Here is a 27,455-nt window from a genome sequence, read left to right on the forward strand (position 1 = left end):
ACCGACTCAATGGACGTGAGTTTGAGTAAACTGTGGGAGTTGGTGATGGACAGGGAGGCCTGGCATGCTGCAGTCCATGGGGTCACAGAGTCGGACAAGACTGAGCAACTGAACTGAACCAAGGTGCGTCTAGTCAAAGCTATGGTTTTTCCAGTAGTCATGTATGGATGTGAGATTTGGACTATAAAGAAAGCTGAGCACCAAAGAACTGATCCTGTTGAACTGTGGTATTGAAGAAGACTCTTTAGAGTCCCTTGGACAGCAAGGAGATCCAACCGTTCCATCCTAAAGGAAATCAGTCTGGAATATTCATTGGAAGGACTGATGCTGAAGCTGAAACTCCAGTATTTTGGCCACCTGATGCAAAGAACTGACTCATTTGAAAAGACCCTGATGCTGGGAAAGATTGAAGGCAAGAGGAGAAGGGGACAACAGAAGAGATGGTTGGATGGAATCACCAACTCAATGGACATGAGTTTGAGTAAACTCTGGTAGTTGGTGATGGACAGGGAGGCCAGGCGTGCTGCAGTCCATGGGGTTGCAAAGAGTCAGACATGACTGAGTGACTGAACTGAACTGAACACATTATTGTTTTAGAGAGGTTTTATACTTTAAGACAGCTGTTCACCCTGTATGATCTTGCCACTCTGATATGAAATAAAAACTCAACTAAGCTTTCTCTTATAAAAGGGCAAAAACAATTTATGTCACAGGATAAGTTTCTTTTGGGCACATGATCTCACAGCTTTTATTTAGTAAACATACTGAAAATGACAAAATGAAGTAAAGTTAAACTTCAATCAACAGCTCTCACAGTCTCAGGAAAAGCTGAGTCTCACAGATTTACCTTAAGAGGTGGGCTCTATTTAAATTGGTACTCTGTGCCTGCAAGGGAGCTATACCTAACTGTTCACATAGGCATTCAAGTGTTCCCTATCTGCTGAAAGGTACAGTGCAGGGTTAAGCCATGCCTGGGTGTTTCTGGAAGTCCCAAGACTTATGCGGGGGAGAGGAGATGAGGAGACGGAAAATGGAAGAGCAGGAAAGGAAAAGGGAAAGGCAGAGGGTGAAAAAAACAAAGACATGGATGGGGAACGGAAAACCAGAGCCATCACCTGGTACCAAAAGACGTCTGCCTGGTCCTGCCTTTGTCCTACAAACCCAACAGGGGACAAAACTGGGAAAAGAAGCACACAGAAGGGAGCAGGATAGAACACAGTGTTGGGGGCATCACGGGACCCAAACAGGCACAGATAAACATCATTTGAAGTATGGTTTTAGTGCTCTATGATGACCTAGGGGTTGGATTGGGTGTGAGGAGCCTCAAGAGAGAGAGGATATATGTATTATAGCTGATTCATGCTGTTGAACAGCAGAAACAATACTGTAAAGCAATTACTCTCCAATAATAATAAGAAGAAAGAAATGTCCAATTGAATCCACTCACACCGTGTCCTCAGACTGATCGTGGGCTCCACTTTAACCATACTACCCAAGATGTATTTTTGGAACCCACCAAGAGGCCAGCAAATGAGGGTCAACCTGCTAAGGTTGCTTCCTCTCAGAATGAACACCACCTTTGTTCATTTCATTCGATCAATATTGATTATCTACTGTGTCCTCAGTAGAATGACACTCTTGTGGAGGTTATTTTAGGGATAAAAATGTGATTCTCACTGGTGATTTTCCCCAGCAAGAGGAGGATGTGACATATGCACTTTCTGACAAATACATGACTTTTTAACAGAAATATAGTAAAAATACTCTCCCAAATAAGCATTAAAATATCTAAATTTTTTCTCCAAGCCTATTCTAAGAAGGAGGGAGGGAACTTAGGGTCTGAGAGGGATGGGTAGAAGCACAAGGATGACTCTTGAACCTGATTTATTTCATGTTCCTTTTACAGCATGCAGAGTGGTCTGCAGAGTAAGAAAAGACTTTCTCTAGCAGACACTGCACCCATGGCCCTCTCTGTACATCTGGAGTCTCATATCAGGAGCTACAGGAGCCTAATATTACCTTAAACAGAGTTTTTGTTCTCATTCAGTTTTCTCCTAGCGTATACTTTACGGACTATCACTCTTGGGTTTCCTGTTGATTCCTTATCCAGCAAATAGATGAATTCTCCTCCTAATATCTACCTCATCTTTTCTTTTCCCCAAACTCCCAGATAAATATTCAATGTTACTTAGTACATCTGACATTAGACAAATACTCTGTAATATTAACTCATATAATATTTTTATCAATTACTCTGAAACATTTCTAAGCCTCCTGTACCATTTCAGTTCCATGATTACAAAATTTCTAATAAAAGGGGTTGGCCAATTACAAGGTGGCAGCATAGCAGATGAACTCTCAGAAATAACTTTCACTTGCACTTTAGGGACAGAGGCTGACTCAGGTGCTCTAGTGACTTGTAGCAGGGCTCGGGTGGGCTGTGGGGGGCAGGACTGAGGAGGATAGAGAAATCCTTAACCATTTTTCTGTTCATTTTGACTCACAGTTTGGCTTTGTTTTTTTTTTTGGGGGGGCAGATATAATTTTAAAGCTGAAATGTCATATATAACCCCTCTTAAAAGAAATAATTTGAGATTTTGAGGCCAAATACTTTGAGATTTATCTACCATTTTGTTTTCCTCTAATATGCCAAATAATTGAGAGCTGGCTATATTTAGAATGCTCCTCTGGCATTACGTGTTCAACACACTGAATTCAAAGCCATTTTTTCGTTCTCTATAGTGCTCACTGGAGGAATTATTTAGCAAAATTATTCTCTAGGTAAGACAATTTTATTTATAGCCATGGTCATTTTTCTTTTCAGTAAGTAAACCACTTAAAATTGAAAATTTAAATGAACACTACTTTACATTTATCAGACACTATAAAAATTCAATGATGTTCTTTTAGCGTAAACTATTTTCAGATGTATTTCAGACTGAAGACTAATAAATACAGTAAGCATATAACATTAATTAGTTTAAGTCAACTTTTCTGGTTTATTATTCTAAAATATTTTATCTTTCAAGGTCAGTTTTTAAGACATGGAATTATAAATATGCAATAATAATAAAAGCATCTTAAATTTATTTTGCACTAATATACAGGTTACCTGTTAAATTGATCAAATTATATTTCACATTTGGTCTCAATATACTCTGTAGTCTTTTATTAAATGCTTTTAAATAATGAATATTAACATAATATCAATGCTGACATTGTATTTTTCATTGGCAGTCATTTCTTTACTAGCAAGTATTTTTACTGATTCAACAATGATTAATTTTCATGACTTCTAAAATCAATTCCTTATCTCGCGTGTATTTAAATAAAAACACCGTGTAACTGTATCACAGCAACTTTACTATAATCTCTATATAATTTGTGTTCATGACTGGCACTTCATTTCCGTATTTTCTGTTGACTAGATTATCTATTATTGATGGCAATTTTAAGATATCATATTTATAGAACACCTGTTTTTTAATAGAACATATTTATGGAATGCTTAGCTTTGTGGAGTTCAAATAACTTTACGGGAGATTTATTTTTAATTTCCTGGAGTATGATAACACTAAAAGTCATAGTTGTACTTTAAAATCTGCTTTATAATTCTAAAAGATGACCTATTTATACAGGTCGAAAAAACCTTACCACAACTGCATATGTAAGTGTTCTCTGTTAAGCATAGGACATACATTTTTAATGACAACTTATACCTGGCAGTCATCCACCTTTGTCCTCATCACTCCTTTCATGTACTCCTTGTCCATGGTGGGAGAGACACCGAAGCTATTTCCCATACACAGTATTTCTGCTTTTCCATCTGGATAAGTCACTTCCACAGAACCATTCAGGATCACCGACCACGAGTCCAGCTAGTTCCAAAAAACAAAGACAAAGCAGAAAATAACAACATGATCATGAAGCTGTAAATGCTGGAATGGTCCTTACAAATGATTTCGATCTTTTAAAGAGGGAAAAATACCCCAAGTACAGCTGACCATTCGCCAAGTTCACAGAACAAGAACTAAAGCTCAGCCATCGACCCATGGGTTTGCAGATGCCTGCACGGGGTGCACGGCATTCCACTCTCCTAATGACTGGTATTCCTCTCTAAAATGCCACAAGGGAAAAAATGTCTTCTGTTCCCCAAAACACATGCAAACAAGATAAAATGACCACCACTGCCTTCATAAGAACATCATTTTGTTCTGACAAGAGGCATTTTATTATAAACATTTAAACTGCAAAATCTGAAAAGCTAAAACCTCAAAATGTTTCTATCAATATTATCTAAATATTGCAAATAATAGAAAATAAAATAATGGATTTGGAAAAGACTTTGACAACAACAATGAGTGTATCATAATTTCGAGTGATGCAAACTTACTGTTGCCCATTGTTTTTAAAGAAGAAAGAGTTTTTGTTCATTGCTGCATTGAGCGAGCCTCACAGAGACATTGTTAAGTGGTATAAATATTTCCTAACCTCTTCACCGTCGTTTAACACGATGGTCCCAGCTCTTTCCACCACAGCGAACACCATCACAGCACACAGCTCCCGCCTCACCGACATTGTCATGTTGGCAAAAGCAGGCAACTGGTGCATGAATTCCAGAAGTTGTTCTGAAAAGCAGAAGGGGTGCAAAGAAAATGACAACTAATTTCAAACACAAGCATTCAGAAAGAAGGCTCTGGGGTCCTTTCTTTGTAAATGCCCTACAATTCTGCCAGTTGAACAATACCATTACTTTAAATATCTTCAGCACACTGAATTTCTTGCAGGTGTACAAAGAATTCTGTCACTATGGAAAGGGTAACATTTCCTTGTTGATTCAGGAGCAACAGGACTCAGTGCGATTCAAATTCCAATGGTAATGAAGAGAGCAATAAACTTCAATGGGGGATTGCTACTGAAAATGAGCTGTGATCATCTTAAGGTTTACTACAGAATGAAATGATAAGCTGAAATGAAACAGAGCACTGGGAATTCTCCAGAAAGTCAGTAGGTCCATTCTGGTGCCTCTGGGCAACTGGGTGCCCAAAACAGATGGCAGAAGCAAACACCCTCACTCTAAAGATACTCTAGGATTTAGAAAGCAGGGAATATTTTCTGTGGATCAGGCAAACCCAGAATCAGTTAACATGCTCACAACATTATGTGATGAATGCAAATGAAATGGATGTGCTAATTTGGATCTCCTTGACTGACAAAGTCTGCTCACTCTTCCCAGTGGCAATGCTGTGGACACGCAGATTCTTTTTAATAAGAACTCCTTTCTAAGTTCCTTCCTCCTCACCATGGCTCTATGAGATGCATGGTTTCTTTTTCATTTCACAAGGAGGAAATCAAAGCTCAAAGGCACATAAGGAGGAGGTGGCAGTGAGATGATTCAGGACTGTTTACCTCCATGCTCAGGCTGGACCTCACAGGTAATGATGAAGAGCCCAGGGCATGTGTTAGACAGCATGTGGACACTTACTGGCTGAATTACTTCGGGGAAGTCGATTTGTTCCCTTTAGACATGTTTCTCTCACTTGGAGAAGAGTAACATAATATCTACCTTCCCTTGTCAGTTCTGAGGATCAAATGCAACCCAGATGATAAAGTCCTCAGCGAAGAGTAAATACTCAACAAATGAGAACCCCTCTTATTGTCATTATTATATATATTATATGATTATATTCATGGCATTGTTCAAACTTTTGACAAAATGAAAATTTCACTCCATTTTCCTTGTCCTCACATAATGACATTGTCTCTATACACTTCCCTTCTGTTAGGATTTAATGACAAGTTTTATGTTATTGGATATAGTTTGCTAATTGCAAAAGCAATGTATAATAAAACAAAGATATATTTTATGAAAACATTACATTCCTACAAGGTCAGACAAGGCGGTGTTTTCTGGTCTAGCTCGGTAATGTCTGTTCTGTGGAGACCCTACATCATCTCTGCTGTGTAAGACTTTTCATCATGGGGGTGGCTTTGGTAATCAGAAGAATAACAGTGGTGAGTGGTACCCAGGGACTCTGTCCAACAAGACAAGTTGCTCTTCAACCTGACCCAGACTGATGAATCAGGACATCAACTGACTGTTGCAACCAGCATTTTTTTTTAAAGAAGGAACAAGAGTTTCAAAGTGCATCAATTACAGAAACAGTAAGTTTCGTTCAGTGAAACTTTTATTCCTGGAATGAGTAGATGTGTTTGTGTGGTGTCATAAAATATACCTGAGGGCAGTAATGAGGCAGTTTTGAATATCGATGTAAGAGATGACCCATACCTACTACATATCTCCTACAGGAGGCAGGACTCCTTGTTTTACAAATGCGCATGTTTTTGATTTGAGACATGAAGGCAGATAAACCAATCGTGGTCCTCTAGCTGACACATCACAGTTAATGCTGCTGTTACCACTCTCTGTTTTCTTTAGCTACCATCCCCCACTCCTCACCATAAGGTATAAAATACTAGCTAATACTAGCTATTAAAATCATAGCTAAAATACAGCTATTAAAATACTAGCTATAACATACATTTTATTTTTTTTCCCTCTCCTGGTAGCAGCTAAACTTCCTTGGACAAAGATGTATGATGTTAAGAAAAATATGAGACCAGAAATTGTCAGAAATATTTTAAATTTAACATGCTTAGACAATAATAAAAGCTAAAGTACCACCACATACGGTAGGTGAATATGAAGTGTATAAATGTATAAAGCATACTCACTAATACCTGCAATAATGATTTGAAATGCTTGCATGGACATTTGTCTTATTTTTTAGCAGTGTCCTACTCCATTAATGGGTCATGAAATCTGTGATATGAGTAAGTGACTAACATTAATAAAATACAATGGGATAGAAAATATCTGTGTATCACATATAATAAGGATAAATAACAAAGACAAAGAAGATATAATAATAGTAAATATACATTTTTCTCCAAGTTCAATTGAATAATTAAACACTTAACCAGACAATATGCAAGGGCCTTTAAAACTCTCAAGGATTCAATAATGATATTATCAGTTGTGTGATAACTTATTTATTACACCAGAGGATTATAAGAATTTAAAAAATAAAAAAACATAATAATGTAAAATAGAAGCATTTGATTCAGGAGTTCAACATAAACTCTGATGCCACAGGAAACATACAGAGTTACAGGGGTTATGGCAGCTGAGGACTGAGAGCATGGGACAGGTAATGAGATAGCTCCTAGGGTATGGGGAGAAGTTCTGCGGATGGAGAAATAGAATCACTTTATTCTAAATGGCTTGCAAGATTCTGTCTGAATAATACATTAGTGTGACCTACCCTACTTCATCAGGAAAGAAATAATCCTGCTTGTAAAAAATATTAGATGCTCAATAAAACTTTTTTTTTCTACGCAATGTAACACAAAGAAAAGCCAAAAATCAACTTAAAGACACCAGAAGCTTTAGCCAATTCAGAAAAATCCTTATCTTATTGCTTTGGTTTAATTTTACATAAGAAATAATTAAGGTTAAAAAAAAAAAAACGTGTGGATTTGCATGTGGGGTACACCAAGTGAGGGGGAAAAAGAAAAGGAGATCCTTGAAATGGATCAAAGTAGTTTTCTATCTTTATATGTCAACTCCTCAAAATCTAAAAAAAAAAAAAAGTATTCAATAATTGAGTACCTATAGAGTTACAAGCTGGAGAGCAAACATGAATAATGTGCCTTTCTTCAAAGTACTGAAACAAAGGCACACCCAAGAATCTATGGGACCCCAAGGGGAAATTTTTTAATTCCTAAAATTTTAAAAACATATTTAAATATAAGCATCTTGGATTTGACTAAACTTAAAACACAAACACACCCCATCCCTTGAGTCAAGGAAGATGGTTAGGCAGAGAGGCATTTAGACAAAGCATCAGTTACACAGATGTCTGCAGTTCATAAGAAAGGTGTCTGCTTTAACTAAACACTGGACAATGAGTTAGATTTACCAAGAGTAATGGCAAACAAGCCAAAGTGTTTCACACATGGCTTTATTTGGAGGAGATGGAATATAAGATCCTCCAAGCACTTGTGTAGATCAAACAATGCCATTATGCCTTATCTTTAATGATCAAGATTAACTACTTTAAATAAAAATATATTTGATAGGAGTAAGCGTCTGAGTCATCACTGCTTACAAGTGTATTGGTATTCAACTACGAGTAATTCATCCAGAGATTATATCAACAAGCACCTTAAAATAATTAGCCAGGCATTCATTTGTAGGAATCAGCATAGGTCTTGCTTTCTAGAAATTCTAGGAGAGAAAACTTCTCAGATATAGAGTGAATGCCTTAAATTTCCAGGAATGACATGCTTCATATATTTTACTAATCGTAACTTTCTTCCATAACTATACTAAAATAAGCATATCCAAACAAGGATAACCTTCACGTCAATCTGTTCATAAGCAATGTTTAATTTAATTTTTATAAATTAATGAGCAAGAATTTTTAAGATGGCAAACCAAACACACTACTTCCAACTTCATTCTCTCTTTAAAGCTACAATAAAGAGACATTGAAAACAAAGTCAGATCTCGAACTCAAACTTATGGTTACAAAGGGGAAATGTGGGAGGAAGCGATAAATTAGGAGTTTGGGACTGACATATACACACTACTGATGTATGCATAAGTGATTCACTTTGCCATATACCTGAAAGTAACACAACACTGTAAGTTAACTACACGCTAATAAAATTTAAAAAAGAGAGAGAGAGAAATCACAAAAACAAAGATAACAGGAAAGTGAGACATTTTGGACAGTGGAAATCAGATGAACGTGAGTTATCAGGTGCAAGCAAGCTAAACAAAGTCTTCAAGGATGACACAGGACCACTTGACTTCATGCTGCAGAAGCCTCAGAAGACTTGTGACTACGAGGACCTTTAGACCAGAGAGTGGAGCAGGTGTTGGAGGAAGTGGGATAAAGTATGGAGGAACAGGGATGGGCATGTGAGAAGCAGCTACATCCTCCAACAGAAACCCAGTAACCCAGAGGGTTACTGCAGAGGCACTTCTGTGCTGGAGGTACAGGAACAGCTGACTCCTCCTTCCTCTCTTCCAGGTCTGAGCTTCCAAAAGGGCGCTGACAGTCCTTCATTCCTGCAACAGCCTCCTGTTCAGTGCACACCCTGAGATTATGACCCCAACCCCCACTCTATTCCTCAGAGCCAGTAGGATCAGGGCCTCCATGCTTCATTTCCACTGGGCTGCCAGGACCTAGGAAACTCTCAGTCCATACAAGGTGCGGTCACATTAGCCAGTGACTGAGTGCTCACCCCACATAACAGTCATCTCTAAATAGCTGCCAATTTCTATCAGTAGTTTCAGTGGTATTTTAGAATACTTGGTTTTCCAACTTTAATTCCCTAGCATATGTATAGATCTTAAATATTACAAGGTTCTCTTCATACATAATGTTTGGCTCCCTTCAAAACACAAGAAACAAGCCACTCATATAAAACAATGGCTGTCCTGTCCTCTATCTAATCCCACTAGACTCAGTTCCTTGAATTTCTTTCAAATACATATTGGCCCCAAAAGAGCTGGGGGCATGGAAGAGCAGATAAGTGGGGCTCAGGCAAGGGTGTTAGAGACTCCAGATCTGCAGGGCAGAGATGCTTTCAGAGGAAGCTGGTCTCACTCCCAGCATCTAAGGAAGAAGCAGGGTCTGGAAGGCAGAGTCAAACACTAAACAATCATTACACAATCAACTCTTATTCTGATGGCCAAGCTGGGTCAAGGGAACCTTGAAGAAGGGGAAAGCGACGCAAAGCCACTTAGACCCGTAATCGTCAGGCTCACTTAAAGCCCCAACCCCTAGGCTCACGTGGGGCTCACTTGACATTCTGCTCACTTTTTCCTCTAGCCTCTCCTCTCTATGGAACCACGGGAGGAGCAAAGTCACTCAAACGACAGCTCGACCAACTGCCACCCGACTGATGCTCACACAGAGAGAAGCTTGAGCTTACTAGGAACAGTGCTCACAAGATTAACAAATGTGATCATGTTTGGAATATAACTTTGACTTTTTTATTTATTTTTTTGTCCTAGAGTAAGCTAAGGAACAGCTCATGTTGGAAGGGTTTTATTTGGAAGTTTTATCAATTGTGGCCTCTTGAAGCTATGGACTGAGTAAAATTAATTTTTTCAAAGATGTTTTCAACAATGCGGAGAGAAATGACCTTTTAAAGCCTAATATTCTTGGGCTCTGTTGTACCAGATAGTCTTGCTTCTAAACTCTTTGAATTGCTCTGAGATTTGTTTTCTCACCCAGACTCACCAATGTCATCGTCTGTCCTGTCGATGGGGTCCTTCTCCAGGCAGTCTCTCACGATGTCTCTGCTCATGAGAGGGTCTGAGGCCCTCTCGATGTCCTCTTCATCGTCATCGTCCTCAGAGTCCACTGCTGTTTCCGGCAACCCACTAAGGTCCATATCACCAGCCTCACTCTCTGTGGCCTTAAAACAGACCAAAAGTAAATAGATGGGCGGATGGATAGACAAGCTGTTTTTAAGTAAATCTTCTGTATCCCAAAGAAGTAAGTCTTGTTTGAAATATTAAATTTATGATATGAATCTTTCCATAATTAAGCTACATGTATTCAACATTAACAAATATTCATGCACTGGGCAGTATGTAAAATCATGACATTAACAAAACACAAGTGATTTTTATCTCATGGAATTTTTAGTTAGAATTAATGGTTTTATCACAATAATTTTGATTTCTTACCTGAGCTGTCACCTGGCATTTGAAACACAGTCGAATAAGAAAAAGACGGTACCAGTTTTCACTCTATTTTCAAAGAGGATGGCTTAAACTAAGAGTATAAGGGTGACAATTCTGAACAACTCCTTCCCCCAAAGAAAAGGTGTAGGTTTACTAATGCCAAGAAGACTGAACCACTTCTCTCTTACTAAGAGTCTTAATGAAAAAGTGAATCCCAAATCAAAGGTAATTTGATGACTATGCAAATAAAATATTAATAATTAGCTGATTACTCCAGTGTCCACTCTCCAACTATAAAACACCAAAGGTGTGAAAGACCCTATATGTCTATAGGTGACACAGTCTTTCTTCCCATTCCTCAACACTGCTGACGGCAGCACCAACCAAATTTCAAGTAATCAAGGTCAAGAAAGAATGAAGCCAACGTAAATTTATTTGCTCAGGAATGTCTTAAGGAGCCAGGTATAACAGGAATGAAAAGAAGGAAGAATGTCTAAGTATACTGGTATCTTCAGCCACAGCTGCAAATTGGTAGCTACTCTCTGTGGCTGAAAAAAGTGTTGTTAAAAAAAAAAAAATGCAATGATCCAATATCTTAAATTTTTTAGAACTATCTTTTTTAATTCTAGAGAGAGACTCCTATCAGGTCTAACATGGTTCTGTGATTAAAAACAAATATTTAGCCTGAATCAAGGCTCACAAGTTTCAAAACAGTCTCATCTGTTGGGCTATCTCAAGCCTACAACCATCATCCTTTGAAGGTTGTTCTATATGTTTTTGTGATGATCATCTCAGCAATAGTACACATGTGTCGTACTGGACTTATTTGACATTATGATTTCACTAATTGCTTAAGAATAGTAAGAATGAGTACAATTAAATATTAACTCTCTCTATCTTGAGCATCATAAACATGGCTTTCCAGAAAAAACAATAAACTCTTAGAAACACTTTAATTTTGTAGAAAACATAAAGTCTACCACCTTCAGATAACTTGTAGCCCATATGACTTTCAAAGACAATTAAGACATCTTATTTTTAAGAATAAGCAAATACAGATCAAAATATATAAACAAAAGAAGAAAACATAAAATGTTGAACCCAATAAATAAAAAGCCAACACCAAATACTGACAATATGCCAGGAACTGATTCATGTGCTTCACATGTATTAACTCATTTAATCCTTCAAACAATCCTATGAAGTAAGTGCCATCATCAACATTTATTATCCTCCAAACATTCAGGTAAAGATAAATTGTTTTTCCAAGACTGTGTTGCTGGTTACTGTGGAATCAAGAACAGAACCAAGAACTCTGGCTCCCGAGTCACAACTGCAACCTAATCTGTTTCTTTATAAGAGACACTTAACACATGAATACAGTTTATTAGTTCAGTTCAGTCACTCAGTCGTGTCCGACTCTTTGTGATCCCATGAATCGCAGCACGCCAGGCCTCCCTGTCCAACACCTACTCCCGGAGTTTACTCAGCTTATAGAAGGATTTATATATATATTTTTCTATCATTTAGCTTAGGTCAACATTAAAAAAAAAATTGTATTATTTTCTTATCAACAAAGTTTCCCCTTTCTAAAGTCTTAGTTTATATTATAGAACATACTATTTAATTCTATATTTTGAAGTAACACAAGCATGTGTTAATATTTTCTAAACTTTAAGAAAAAGAATTTCAATCTTTAGGTACAATTTTCTGAACTAAAATACATACATTATAAGAAATAATAAGGGGAAAATAACTGAAGACAGAATACCTAATGAAGACAGAATAAATGAAAATGGAAAACCCAACCCCTACAAAAGCTCTTTCTGCAGTGACCTCTGAAAGAGTAGTGAATACTGCTGCTCGTGTTGGAGCACGTGAGCAGAGATGCTCCTCCAGGTGGAAGAGCGAGAAGGCCTTGCCACCAAGGTCAGAGAATTAATTGTGGAGTACTCAGCAGTACATTTCTAATTTATGATTATTTTAAAAAATGGAATTCTAGTTGACTTACAATGTTGAGTTAGTTTCAGGTGTACAGCAAAGGGATTCAATTATATGTATGTTACATATTTAACAATATATAATACATATAACATATATAAATCATTTATATGTCATATAAATTTATTCATATATATATATACATACATACACATATTCTTTCTCATATTCTTTCCAATGATGGTTTATCACAGGATACTGAAATACAGTTCCTAGTGCTGCAGAATAGGACCTTGTTGTTTGTCTGTTTTATGTATGGTAATTTATATCTGCTCATATTTCTGACTTAAATTGTCTCTAGATTCTAGAATGAAACTGAAGCCGAACCGAGTGTGATATGGCATGCCAAGGCTGTGAGCAGAGAAACTAGGCCAATATTGATGTTATCATCACCTTATTCCTAAAGCCTAGAAATGTGACAATTTGCTAATGCTTGCTATGATCACATTTCTTCCTAGCTTCATCTTAACATTGGTGATTATTAGTCATCACCTCATATTTTCAAATATACAGTCCTCTATACCCACATTCTTTCATATCAGCCTGGAGTGAAGAGGTAGTACTGAAGACAGAAATAAGAACAAAACATTGTTAAGTAATATAATTACACAACTGAAGGCTTTTTAAAATTTTTGAACATTTAACATATGGTAGGAGAAGGCAATGGCAAGCCACTCCAGCACTCTTGCCTAGAAAATCCCATGGATGGAGGAGCCTGCTAGGCTGCAGTCCGTGGGGTCGCTGAGGGTCGGACACGACTGAGCGACTTCACTTTCAATTTTCACTTTCGCACATTGGAGAAGGACATGGCAACCCACTCTAGTGTTCTTGCCTGGAGAATCCCAGGGACAGGGGAGCCTGGTGGGCTGCCGTCTATGGGGTCGCACAGAGTCGGACACGACTGAAGTGACTTAGCAGCAGCAGCAGCAGGGGATGAAAGGTATATTTTATACCATCCCAAAGAAGTCATTACTATCATTTAAATGAATTCTATTTAAGTCTTAAATAGAACAGATTTTCCAATGTGAGTTGGATTAGTCTCTGCAAAACTGAACCCCCACCCCAGCTGTGTAAACAATCATTAGTTGTTTTCTAGTCCTGCTATGTGTATTCCATTCTTTCAGAAACTATTCATAAACTAACATTCATGAAATCAGGAACTTAGAAGATTATTTTTATTTAAAATAAATATCCCTTTCAAACTAAAATATATATCCCTCTTATATTAAAATACTACTAAACTCCTTTTAGCGATACATCTTAAATAGAACTCTGAACAGATTTTTAGGAATTTATTAACTTTACTAACAATGAGCCACTCGGAGACTGAGGTGAGTTATATGTTTCGTGAATGCTGACTGGCCAACAGGATGAGAGAGCTAAACTTGAGGGCCCAGAACTGAGGAGTCACTGGATTTATTTCGGCTGAATGAGCAGACAAACCAGAGGTCATTAGTTCAACTCTCGGCTCCAGCATTCATCGTGCGACTATAACACAGTCCCCGAACCTCTACAGACCCAGTTTTGTCATCAGTAATCGGGAGTTGTATCTCGTCATTCATAGGACTGTTCGTGGATCAGACAACAGAAAAGAGAGCCAGTTACAGGCCACATCACAAGGCCCTACCTCAAGGGGACAAGTTTCCACCTCTGTGCCTGCATCCCTTTACCTGGCCCCACCTGAGCAATGAGCCTTGAATAAAATTTACACTGGCAGAATTTGTCCAAAAAAAGAAAAAAACTTTGTTAAATATTCCAGCCCCTTACATACTGTAAAAATCTCTCTCAGGCTAGTGGCACCCCTTAAGTTCTGGCTAAATGACTCACACAGTAATTATAAAACCAGTGATCCTGTACTGAATGACTGCCATGTATGCAGCGCTACATCTGATGCTTTCAGTACACAATAATCAATCCTCATAACAATTCAGCAAATCAGGATTATTACCACTATTTTTCAGATGAGAAAACATAAAGGGAAACTAAATAAACTGCTCAAAACAAAACCTAGTAATTGTGCCAGTAATCAAAATCAGGTTCAACCAACACAAACTACTAAATACTTTGTACTTTAATACTTTGCCCAGTTTTCTAAACAGACTGTCTTCATAAAGAAAACAGTCAAAATATAATAAAGTAATAAAATGTGTTCTGCTTTGCTTGGTCATAAAACACAAAATGTTTAAAAAAATTTTACATACAAATATTTATTTGTACGTAAACATAAACAAAACACCTGCTACTTTCTATCTTCCTCCAAACTATGATACTACTGAGATTTATGCTAGTCTTTAAACCCTTCCATTCTAAATAAAGATATGCATACACTTTATATTTAAAAGATATCTGAGTAATTTGACATTAACATATACACACTACTATATATAAGGTAGATAAACAGCAAAGACCTACTGTATAGCACAGAGAACTATATTCAGTATTTTGTAATAACCTACAATGGAAAAGACCTGATAACGATTATACATATATATATGTGAACTGCTTTGCTATACACTTGCAACAGATTTCCCAGGTGGCACTAGTGATAAAGAACCCTCCTGCCAATGCAGGAGACATAAGAGATGTGGGATCAATCCCTGAGTCAGGAAGATTCCCTGGAGGAACGAAAGGCAACACACTCCAGTATTCTTGCCTGGAGAACCCCACGGACAGAGGACTCTGGAAGGCTACAGTTCATGGGTTGCAGAGCTGGACACGACTGAAGTGATTAGCACGCACGCATACTTCAATAAAAAAGAAATAAAAGGTATCTGATTATATTGGTCTCAAGAGCAAGAACAAAGTCACTTAGTCAAATAACTCCTGTCCTAAATTAATTTATCTTCCATAAGTAAAACACAGATTGAGGTGCACATTACAGGGACTTCCCTTGTGACTCAGCTGGTAAAGAATCTGCCTGCAATGCAGGAGACTTGGGTTCAATCTGTGGGTTGGGAAGATCCCCTGGAGAAGGGAAAGGCTACCCACTCCAGTATTCTGGCCTGGAGAATTCCATTGACTGTATAGTCCATGGGGTCGCAAAGAGTCAGACACAACTGAGCGACTTTCATTACAGTTAAATATTAACAGTCTCAAAAAAACAGTAATATTCTCAGATCAATGTGGAAAACTCTGATTTATTAAATCAAACATATACTTTTTATTATGAATACAGTTCTTAAAACTAGTTTCCTTTGCATTTTTAAGAAAAGTAAATGAAAAAACTGAGGAAATATTAAATGTCATAAAGATCTAGTGAAGAGTTAATTTAAAACCAAAACAATATAACTACTATACTGTTATCATTAAGTACTTAAAAATCATTTACAAAAAAAGTTTTTGCTTATTAAATATCCAGCATCCACACATATCCTTATGTTTATGAGGGCTGCTTAATAAGTAATTTTGATGGAAATAAATTTTGTGAGAATTTCACACATACATATTTAACCCAAAGTCAGATCCTGATATAAAGTTAGGCTAGAAAGTTATATTGATGCTTAATTTTACTGAGATAACAAAGTAAGTAGGCACTGCAGACAAAACCATATATATGCAGAAAATATGAAAATGTATTTGGAAATAAGTATAATATTTGCATTAAGTCCAGTTTGTTCATCATAATTTATGCTGTTCCTAATTTTATACTAGGAATGCTTTTCTATAGGACATACCTAAAAGAGCAACTCTTTGTATCTCTTAATGGAAATTGTTAGGTTTCTTTTCAAGACCTACAATCCTAACAAGTGTAAAATGCCTATAAATATTTATTATAAGTAAGAAAGTCTGTGCTAATTTGATAGGAAAAATGGCTTCATGTTTAAATCTTTATATACTCAATTACTTATGTCTGAAATATATATTTAAGGTATGGACATTTGCATGTTCTTATGCAAATTACTACTCCTGCCTTTGAATATTGCTATAAAGTATTTTTCTTATTAATTTGCATAAGTGAGTTAATAGCTTGACTTTATATCTTTGTCTCAATTGACCTTTTAATTATTAAAATTTTTGATCATTCACTATACTATTAAGAGTTTGCTAATTTTTAAATTTATCTGGAATTTAATCTTAATTGTGATATAAAGTAAGGTTATAATGTGGGCCCCCCAAGACCATTTTTTAATAACCCATCACTTCATTATTTGTGAGGTTTCCTCCATTACATATCACATCCTTACACATGAATCTCATTTTGCTTGAACTCTCGGTTCCATGGATCTATTTTCATATACTTATTTCCAATCCACTTAAGTCATTGTTCTGATAATAACACAATTTAACCAGGATGTTATCATGGCTGGAAACTGTAGTGTCTCAATTTTGGCATTCTGCTTTCTATCACCCATAACCTCCTACTCTTCCACTTGCTTTCATTCCCTTCCGATGCAGCTATCCAAACACATATGATCCTCAGTCTTCCAGACTCTACCTCTTTCATGCTTTCATACTCCAGCTTCTATTCCCTAGTCTAATACTACAATCCCATTCATCCAACACATTTTTCCTGAATGCCTCTGGTTTCCTGGTGCTATTCCAGGCTCTAGAGAGAAGGTGGAGACAAGATAAAGAGATGTTCCTGTCTTCTTCTGGGGGGACAGACATAACAAATTAGAAAGTAATAACTGTTTCCATTAAAGCTTAAAAAAAAAAAAAGACCAGCCAGGAAAGGAATCAAAATGTAGGATCTACTTTTCAGAGGGTAATAAGCAAAGAATTCTCTAAGAACATGGTTCTTAAAAATGAAGGCTGAAAAGGATCAAGCTAGGAGAAAACATCCTGGACAGAAGGACTGCAAAAACAAAGCCCTGCATTAGAAAGAGCTGGACGTGCGGCTTCATCCATCTTTCTGCTACACTTATTTAATAAGGCGTCAACCCCAGGGGAAGCCAAATCTTTGCTTTCTTTGTGCTTGCTGTGAAGGAAATTATTTATCAGGGCAGCAGGAAATCACTCTGTATTTGAGTTCACCAACTCAATTGAGCTTCCAATGCTCTGGTCAATTTGCTCCCCTGCTCTCTGAAACTATTACTTCAAAGTGTATCTTTCCATGAAACTCTCTATTTGCCAACCCTCTCACTCTGAACAAGGGAATTCAGGTACAGCAGACACAAACTCCCCACTCCAAATCCACCTTCATAAGCCCCTGTTTAAACAGAGGACATTTCTTAAAGCTAGTGACTCCACCTTGCTCTTGAATTCCTCCCCTCCAACACTCTTGGAAAAATAATTCTACCCTTTTCTCTCCTGCACACAGCATTTAATTCCAACTTCTTTGTATCCACCTCAGGAGCATTTAGACCACCCCAACATGACAGCTTTCTCCCAAGTCAGAACTGTACAAAGGTGAAAGGGGTTGCGATGGGAGTTGGTTGTCCATCACTGGAACTGTTCAAGAATTAACTGGATGCTTGATTGACAGGAAAGGAGTAGGGGATTCAAACACAAGACTGGTCACTGAACCAGGTGCATCTGCCAGATTTCTTCTCACTTTAAGAATTTCTAACTTAAAGACAACAGAAGTGGTCTCCTGGGTATCTTTAGTTAACGTTAGTCTTATATAATCAGTAACCAAATCCTTGGATACATTCATGGATTTTTCCCTATGTAGGATATAAACTTAACAGGATACATGCCTGTCATCAAGTTTGAAATGAATGGCCTTGAAACTCAACAAAAATAAATCAAAATACACAGGAGTCTTCTTTTCCAACTACATCCCAAAATAAAGTCAAACTGCAAGCTGTAAACACCAACCCCCTCAGAGCAAGGTGGAGTTCTCACCATGGTCTGGATCTTCAGACATCCTGACTGGGGGATGGGGGGTGAAGGAGGCAGCAGAAGTACCATCAAGAATCTCTGCACACCTTTTCCCAACCTACCCAAGGTAATAACACATAAAGCTGAAGTTCCCCTCAGAACATGACTCCCTAAAGTATATAGACAACTCACTTCATTCTCACTATAAACTGACCTTCTAGGCACTCTGTTCAGGCTGATAATATACCTGAAGAAAACGGGAGCAACTTCTATGATCTCAACCTGTCTTCTTACTACAGATCTTCAAAGTGTACGATCATCTCAAAGTGTAGAAGGCAAAGGCTCTATCATGATGTCTTGATTAACACAAGACAAAGCAAGACTTTTACTTACATTGTTCATTGTTCTATTGTGAGGAATACTCTTGAATAAACATTAAAAAAAAAAAAACTTCTAAAAATAGGTATTATGGGAGGGAGTGAGGAATGAAAAAGATTACTTCTGAAAGACTTAATTACAAGTTAACATACAATGCATCAAAGTAGTTTGAAAAGTTACTTTAAAGAGTCAAATAATTACATTTCTTATAGAAAATTTTTTTAAAAGTTCATAATCAGCCAAGAATCTGCAAATAACTGCATTTGTGGCTTTCACTTATTAGTCCATGAGCTCTCCACAACACTTCTGAATTATAGAAAAGTGAGTACCTAGTGTGTCCTGAAAAGAAAATTAATTTTCTAAGAGCTACTAAATTTAAGATTTAGAAAGAAATGTTTTGCCCTGACAGTATTCTGTTTAGTTACTTTTACTTAAGTTTTTTTTTTTAATAGAAACTGAGCATCATTTGAATACATCAACTATAATGTTTCCAAGAAATGTTCTTTTATGGCCATCTCATATCACAATTCCTAAGGACACAAAAATTATACTTTGTAAGGTAAGTACGTATTATGTTCTTTTGTCTGAAACCATCCAAAATTTCATATTAGCTGTATGTACTGAGAGACTACCAAAAAAAGGACCTTTTTGTTTTTGCCTATTTTAGTCACTTTTCCTAAATTTGGATTTTCTAAGCAAATTAACTCATCCTTGAAAATTAAAATTGTTTTGCTTTGAAAATGTTTTTGAAATGCCATAGTTCTAGTTTCTTTTCTATCCATCAATATCATAAGAATTCATTTTAAACAAATAACAAAATCTACAGTTAATAAAAATAACACAAGAAAAATAATTCAGTGATCCAATCTTAATAATCTCTTCCTTTTGTCATATCCAAGGCTTTATTAAGAAAAGCTTAGTATGGAAGCATAATAATGATGTTTCTCCCTACAATTTTAGTCAGGGAAAGAGGCATGAACCTAGTATGTCTATAGTCAAACTAGTAAAACATTTACTAATATTTTAGTCAAGGGAAACATTTCCATTGAGGCCACTCTATTTAAAATTCTGATAACAGGTCCTAGCGGAGGCAAATACAATCAGACTGTAATCTGACTTCCTAAAACAAACGTACAACATACTGTATGTCTGTGTGAAGCATAAACATTAACATTTATGCCCACTTGTGCACATATAATATAAACACATATATTTACCTTACAGATTCTATCAATGAAGAATCACAGAACTCCTCAGAGTACATGAAAATGAAGTGAACGATAAGCAAATACCTTCCTACCTGGTAGATATCAGAAAGACTGCTGCTTCCAGAATCACTAGTGATGCTACATCCTGAGTGGCTGGAGGAGACGTGGGTCACCTGTGGGTGGAGACTGTCAGTGAGGTGTAGCTTTGTGAAATCTGCAGGAAGCTGGGGAAGGAGCAGGAGACACCAAGTTACAACTGGAATCAAGAACTCTAAGAATACATTTAAAAATTGTATTATATGCTATTTCACACCATTTAGACAAAAGTACTATGTTCCTTCATTTTTTAAGTTCACAATTACTAAACACTTGTCCTATTTACCAAAAATCACAAAATTAAGTTTAAGGGCATTCAATGAGCCTTAAATCATATTCAAGTCATCGCTTAAATAGGTGGGTTTAGTGCTTAAGATTAACTTGGTAAGTACTGAATCCAATGGGCTAGTTTTCAAATTATACATCCATGAGCAAATTAGTCTACTACTGTTTGTCATCCAGCACAAATGCAACTGTGTGGCAAGAGACAGCCTAAATAAGAAAACAGATTTGAGGTTCATGTATGCCCCAATGACACTGAAAGGTTAAAAAGATGAGGATCTTAGAACTGAGGAAGTGTATGGTTACACAAGTAACTACGCAGGCACTACGGAGAAAACAGAAAAGAACGTCCTCAAAGAACGCAGAATCATCTCAGAGAATGCAGAATCAAGAAGGTTATGGACAACACTTATCTATCTCTACACAAACACATAAAAATCAAGATTCTACTTGTTCATGATTAAACTTCAAATACAAACTGCATCTAGTGAACAGATTTGCTAAGCATTCCTCAAATGTTTCTATCACTCCCCATATAGCAGAGAAAATGCGTTGAAAAAGGAAACATTCACACATTTACCCATTCCACAATATTTACTGAGCCCCTGTCCTCTTACTATGTGCTAGTCAGTGAATGAGATGCTAAGAAAATGCTCCCTGTAAAATCTTAGACTCCTGTAAGTTATTATTAATTCTTTCGAATTCAAAAAGGGTGCTGTTTGTCTATAATATCACACAAACTACTGACCAATAATAAACCTGATATTTCAAAATACATGTTAACTGACACCATGCTCACTGATAACATCTCTCTTTCCTGCTGGCACAGTGATCCTATTTGGCTGTTGAATAATAAAGACTAACTGCTAACATAAAACTCAAGTAAGAGTTTGCCTTGGCAACACTCCCTTCTCTTTTAGGACCCTCTGCCCTTCTCTCCTTCCGAAACCAAGATGCTATTCTTCACAGGGAAGGTGACGCAGGTTCATGGCAAGGATCAACGAGGTTCATACCTGGGGTTCCAAACAAAGAGGCACAATGTATCTATACCCACCACCATTCAGACCTGACTTAATAAGCAGATTTATAATAGTACATAATACATGGATGGACTTGGATGGCATTATGCTAAGTGAAATAAGTCAGACAGAGAAGGACCAAAGTGGTATAGTATCACCTACATGTGGAATCTAAAAAGCACAACTAACTAGTGAATATAACAAAAAAAGAAGCAGACTCACAGATATAGAGGAGAAACCAGTGGTGGGGCGGGGGGGTGGGAGGTGGCTGGGCAGGGAACCAGAGGAGTGGAATAGAGGGAGGGACAAACTACTGGCTATAAGATAGGCTCAAGGATGGATTGTACAACATGGGAAATGTACCCTATATTTTGTAATAACTGTAAATGGAAAGTAACCTTTAAATCATATAAAAAGTTTAAAAATTAAAAAAAATTCTATCTCTTCAGGAAAAAAAATTTAATAATCTGCATAGAAATTGTATTTTTTAACATCATGGCAGACAAAATATACAAAGAAATTTAAACATAAATTTATTAAGGGGCATATAAACAGATGCCAAATAAACAGATAAAAAGACATATGCTGTATAAGCTCAGAGAAGTGAGACGTTTATACAAATGTGTGAAATCATTGCAAAAATGATGTATGTTTCACTATGAATGATTTTTTACCCGATAACTGAAAATGTGAAATAGATAAAATTGGGAAGATAACAGTTTCCCAGCAAGACTAGATATGCAAAAACTCCTAAGTTGGGAATTTATATATTTTATCCAAAATGCAGGATATCTGCAAGATAAATCCCCTTCATCACCCTGGCTACACTTCATTTAATGCAGTCACGCGCCACCAAACGCACCTGAAGAAACGTGGCTAAGTGGTTCAGTGACTTTAAAAGGCATTAATCCACGCAATTACAGAACAATAAATTGATTTCTATTGATTGTCTTTACAGAGATAACTCAGGTTGACATGTGCCACACAGTGTGACTTTTTTAAAATTAACTTGAATATGTCAAATAAAGATGTATCCACCTAACCAACTTTTACTCACTAGACAGTTATTTATTCAAGTCTCAGAGGACACTCTTCTTTACAGCGTCCACCAGCTGGTCATCTCTCCTGACTAAATGCACCATGAGGAGAGCACCAGGAGGCCTGAGCGCTGAAGCTAACAGTAGAGACTCCGCAATCTATTCATCTATGCTCACTTACAGCCACAGGGAGCAGAATTATGCAGCTTTGTCAGGCTAAGAACCAAAAAGACCATGCAAAGAGGAAAGAAGAAATACTTCCATGCTTAACTCGATTCTATTTTGTAAAGACTTATTGAGTGCCTACTATATCAGACACTCTGTTGGGGACAGGAAATACCAAGATAAATAAGACACCCCCAATTCCAAAGGTAACTTCTGCACTAATTTCATCACCTTAAAGAAAGACACCTGGCAGAGTGAGAACAGTTCTATAATAAATCAGAGTCACTGAAAGTTTGTCATCTGAAAGACAGCTGCATCTTTCTTAAAAATGAAAGGTTTATGTAAGACCTAAAACAAACTATATAATCTTCCACAGAAATACTGAAGTAGTTGATTAATTAACCTGTATATCCTGTTGTCTGTTAAGAAACGTATAGTTTCAGGATGGTTTTCAAGTTACAGCCACTCCATTCTCACTTGAAACACACACACACAGAGCATACAATCCCTTTTCTGAAAGGCACACCTTTCTCTGAGAGATTTAAAAAAAAAATTCTAGATCATTTACCCTCAGGAACTTTCAATAAAATACAGGGCAACTATCAGCACTGAGTCAAGTAACTGAAAAAGCACTTTCAGAGTAGCATTTCACCTACAGAAATCCAACTCCTTTGTACATATTCTCCTCATGTTAGGAATGCCACTGCTGCTGCTAAGTCACTTCAGTCATGTCCGACTCTGTGTGACCCCATAGACAGAAGCCCACCAGGCTCCCCCGTCCCTGAGATTCTCCAGGCAAGAACACTAGAGTGGGTTGCCATTTCCTTCTCCAATGTGTGAAAGTAAAAAGTGAAAGTGAAGTCGCTCAGTCGTGTCCGACCCTTAGCGACCCCATGGACTGCAGCCTACCAGGCTGCTCCATCCATGGGATTTTCTAGGCAAGAGTACTGGAGTGGCTTGCCATTGCAATCACCACTATTATTTGGGGAGCATGTATTACATGGTGAACAATGTGGTGAATATCTGAAGACTGCTTGTTCTAATATATATATAAAAAGTCCAGACACTACACTTAATTGTTGGAAGAAACAGAAGCTCAGATAGCTCAAGGGGCATGTCCAAAGCTTCCAAGTACAAGGCTCCAAAAACTACACACTTTTGACTTTGTATCTTGACTCTAGAAATTTGTTTTGGAGTCAAATTCTAATTCAATCTTGACATCCATCTTCTTTCTCCCTTATTTAAACAGAAAACATCCAGAAAAACATTACACTAATATAACCATAGCTTCATTTTCTATTACAAGAACCAACTTTAATAGGAATATTTTTAAGCAAAATTTGTGATTATCCATATGATGATACTCATCAACAGTTACTAAAACTTGAGTTCTCGTGTTTTCTGGACCAAGTGGGATCAATGCTCTGTAAGGAGTGATCCCCAGAGATGAAGTGAAGCCACTGGTGACACCAGAAGACAGTTTCTAGGACCAATTAGACAACAACCCTGATGAGCTCCAGAGGGAGTGTGGGCAGTTAACCCAGCTGTGAAAATGCTCATGGGAATGTGGAATTAGGGAAATAAGCATTTAAAATCAAGGGAAAAAAAAGACTCCTACAAGATCCATGGATGTCTTAAGCTGCCTTCTTTCAAACAAAGATAAATATTAATAATTGGATTGGCAAGAAAGCCTCACTCAAAATTAAAGATGTTACCCCACAAGTATTCTTCAGCTCACAACTGAGTTCATACCTCTGGAGGATGACTATACAGAAGCAATGGACACTGTGTCCACACCCTACTTATTTATGGTTTCTACAGATCTGCCATGACCTTCTCCTCACATCATGAGAGGCTCTGGCAGAAGACACCAGAGCTTTGCGGGAAGGTGGGACTACTGAGAGGGGCCTGGGATCATGTGGAGGGGCCTGGATCCTGGAACCCTGCTTAGAGGGTAACCGCCCACTAAATGATCCAGAGTACTTGCTTCAGACTCTATGCAACAGAGAATAAACTTTCATTGTGCTTGAACCCTTGTGTTTTGTTTGGTTTGGTACAATGACTCACATTATCTGAATTCATACAAATACAAATATGATGATACTTTTTTGAGACTTATTTATGAAAAATCATCCATGGTGAAACTCCAACCTCCTTAAGGAGAAGTAGGTAGGGCTCTAATAACACCCTGACCTCATAGTGTCATGTATCTTTTGGATAAAATCTACAATGGAGTTCCTTTACTTACACAGTCAAACACATTTACTGAAAACCTACTTTATGCCAGGCACTGTTCCTGGCTAACATTGCAGCAAGTGAGATAAACTCCCTGTTCTCATGGATCTTACAAATAGTGTATGGAGACAAATAATAGAAGGTTAATGAAGAAAACTGTCAAACAGTGCTAAGGACTGCATTCAGCAAAGATTAAGAGAGACTGATGTGACAGAAGGGTGACTGGATAGCCAGGAAAGATCAAAGATATGACAATGACAGGAGAAAACTGTTTTTTATATTCTCAGTTACTTCCTAAAGGGGCCGTTCTAATCATACTGGTTTATTAGATATATGTGTCATTTTACTAGATAGATAAATGTACATAAACACGCATACAACATACATTTTATATCTTACACATATATACCTAATACACATATATATCTTATATAAATATACATAGACATATACAGACATACATCTGAGCCACCAGGGAAGCCACACAGAGATATACACATACTTTATACATGTAACACATATATTACATTTCATGTATCTATAAACTATATATTTGTGTCTGTGTAAAACAAGAGAAATCTAGTATATCCTTAAGCCAAAGGAATACAATTACTAAACATCTTATGAAAAATTATTGGGCTCTCTGTGCAACTGCAAAATAAAATCAACTAAGTACGATGGTACCTTATGACCCCAAAACAGTATAAAATAGATTCGGGTTTGTTCAGCACCCCAGGGCTCAGAGAGCACTAATACCTGGTCAAATTTCAATATGCAAATATTACACGATGGGAATGTAAGGCTTCCAAAATAATTATCTCTCCTCCAAAAGTACCACTTAACAGCTTTAATGGAAAATTAAGTCTAGAAGCCACCTACTTAGTCAACTGATTTTAAGTACTCAAAAATTCATTGAACAGACTGATTGCTCGGGGGAAAAAATACTTCTATTGAAATACAAGCTATATTCTTTGGAAAAACAGGAATTCATGAAACTTAATTTCCCTAGGAAGAAACTCAGATGTATTCAAAACTCTTGATTCCATAGAAGCCTTTATTTCCTAGCATTTGTGTGCGGGTTGTAGGATGGTGGAGGTGGGGAGGGAAAACCATCGAACAGATAAGAATACATCACACAGAGGTATGTAAATTTAAAGTGAAAATTAATAAAGTAGGATATGGGATGTAGAGGGTGAGAGGCCTTACTGCTAAGATGTCATCTGAGTAAAGACCACAGTGGAGTGAATGTCTGCGCCCTGCAGACACACATGTGAAAACAGGCGTTTCATCAAGGGCACAAGCCACAGGCACGGTGGCCTTGGTGTGTTTAGGAACAGCTAGGAAGTCAGCACCAGCCCCAAGAAGACCAGAGGGGATTATTAGGGCAGAGAGAGATTCCATGGGAAATCATGTGGGGAAGCTGCAGGAATGATGTTTACTTTCCTCCTGAGTGAAATGGCAAGATCGGAAGGTTATAAGCACTCACCATGCAGCATCATGAATTTAAACATTTTCCTTAAATGGTTAACATAGACATATATTATTGCCATTTGGAGAAATGGTCAACAGTAATGCCACATAACTTAAATACAAAGAAGATGTTTATTAAAACTCATACCAAGAGACCATCAACAAACAAGGGCCTCACAGCTCATCTTAGAGGATGTCCCATGGCAACGACTCAGCTGTGAAGCTGTATCTATTCTAAGTCACGTTTTTCTGGGTACATTGGCTATATACCTCTACTTACTGAAAAATCCCTCCCCGTTCCTCTTATATCTATGTCACACACACACACACAAGAGGAAACTACCTAGATTTCAAATGATATCTCAGATTCTACTGCTCGTGGTTCATTTCTAGATTTCATTCAAGCACAACCACAACTGCTGCTTTTCCAGTGAGGAGTATTACAACCTCGCCAGACAATAATCTTTAAACCAAAAAATAATTAAATGTTATCCCTCTTAAGTTACTCACAAAAAATAGTAGGTATTAATTTTATGTGTCTAGTATTATCAGTTTTTCCGTTTCCTTCAACGATAAAGATACTCATTTTAGCATTTATTTCCAAGGACTTCAGTGATAAGACATTTAATTTAACATCTATTTTCAAGGGCTTTGTGTGTCAACCCTGGCACACCAGATAATGTCATTGCTTTAGCTCTGTCTGGAGGGCACTGGGGGAGAATTAACTGAACATTTGCAGTGCATTACTCATTGCCTGGGGCCAGCAAAGACACATGCTGCCAAAATTGCACAAAGGCAAACAGATTTTTCTTTTCCTCCATTCTTCCTTTTTGTTTGTTTGTTTAGACTGGTGAACCTCAGACAGCATATTACCGGGCAAATAGTATGAGTGACCAGGAAACAGTGGAGCACATGTGACCTCACAAGAAGACTCCTTCCTAACACCCTCACTTCCATCAATGCTCCAGTATTTCTCAGTTACTATACTATACTTAGTCGTTAGTCATGTCCGACTCTTTGCAACCCCATGGGA

At 37.3% G+C, this 27,455-nt stretch overlaps 1 protein-coding gene across 13 annotated transcripts in view; it reads right to left on the bottom strand.

Annotated features, from left to right (window-relative positions):
* Positions 1 to 27,455, bottom strand: part of RAPGEF2 (Rap guanine nucleotide exchange factor 2) — a 265,728-nt gene that overhangs the window by 37,009 nt on the left and 201,264 nt on the right. For all 13 annotated transcript variants that reach the window (XM_088828045.1, XM_055405066.2, XM_055405062.2 and 10 more), the window contains 4 exons: positions 20,211 to 20,342; positions 10,320 to 10,497; positions 4,492 to 4,628; positions 3,720 to 3,878 (listed from right to left, as the gene is read on the bottom strand). In XM_088828045.1, coding sequence (XP_088684171.1) covers positions 3,720 to 3,878; positions 4,492 to 4,628; positions 10,320 to 10,497; positions 20,211 to 20,342 — 606 coding nt within the window. The remainder of the gene's footprint in view (positions 1 to 3,719; positions 3,879 to 4,491; positions 4,629 to 10,319; positions 10,498 to 20,210; positions 20,343 to 27,455) is intronic.

Source organism: Moschus berezovskii, chromosome 19 (genome assembly GCF_049115385.1).
Source record: "Moschus berezovskii isolate FMDL1 chromosome 19, NW_MosBer_1.0, whole genome shotgun sequence".
NCBI lineage: Eukaryota > Metazoa > Chordata > Mammalia > Artiodactyla > Moschidae > Moschus > Moschus berezovskii.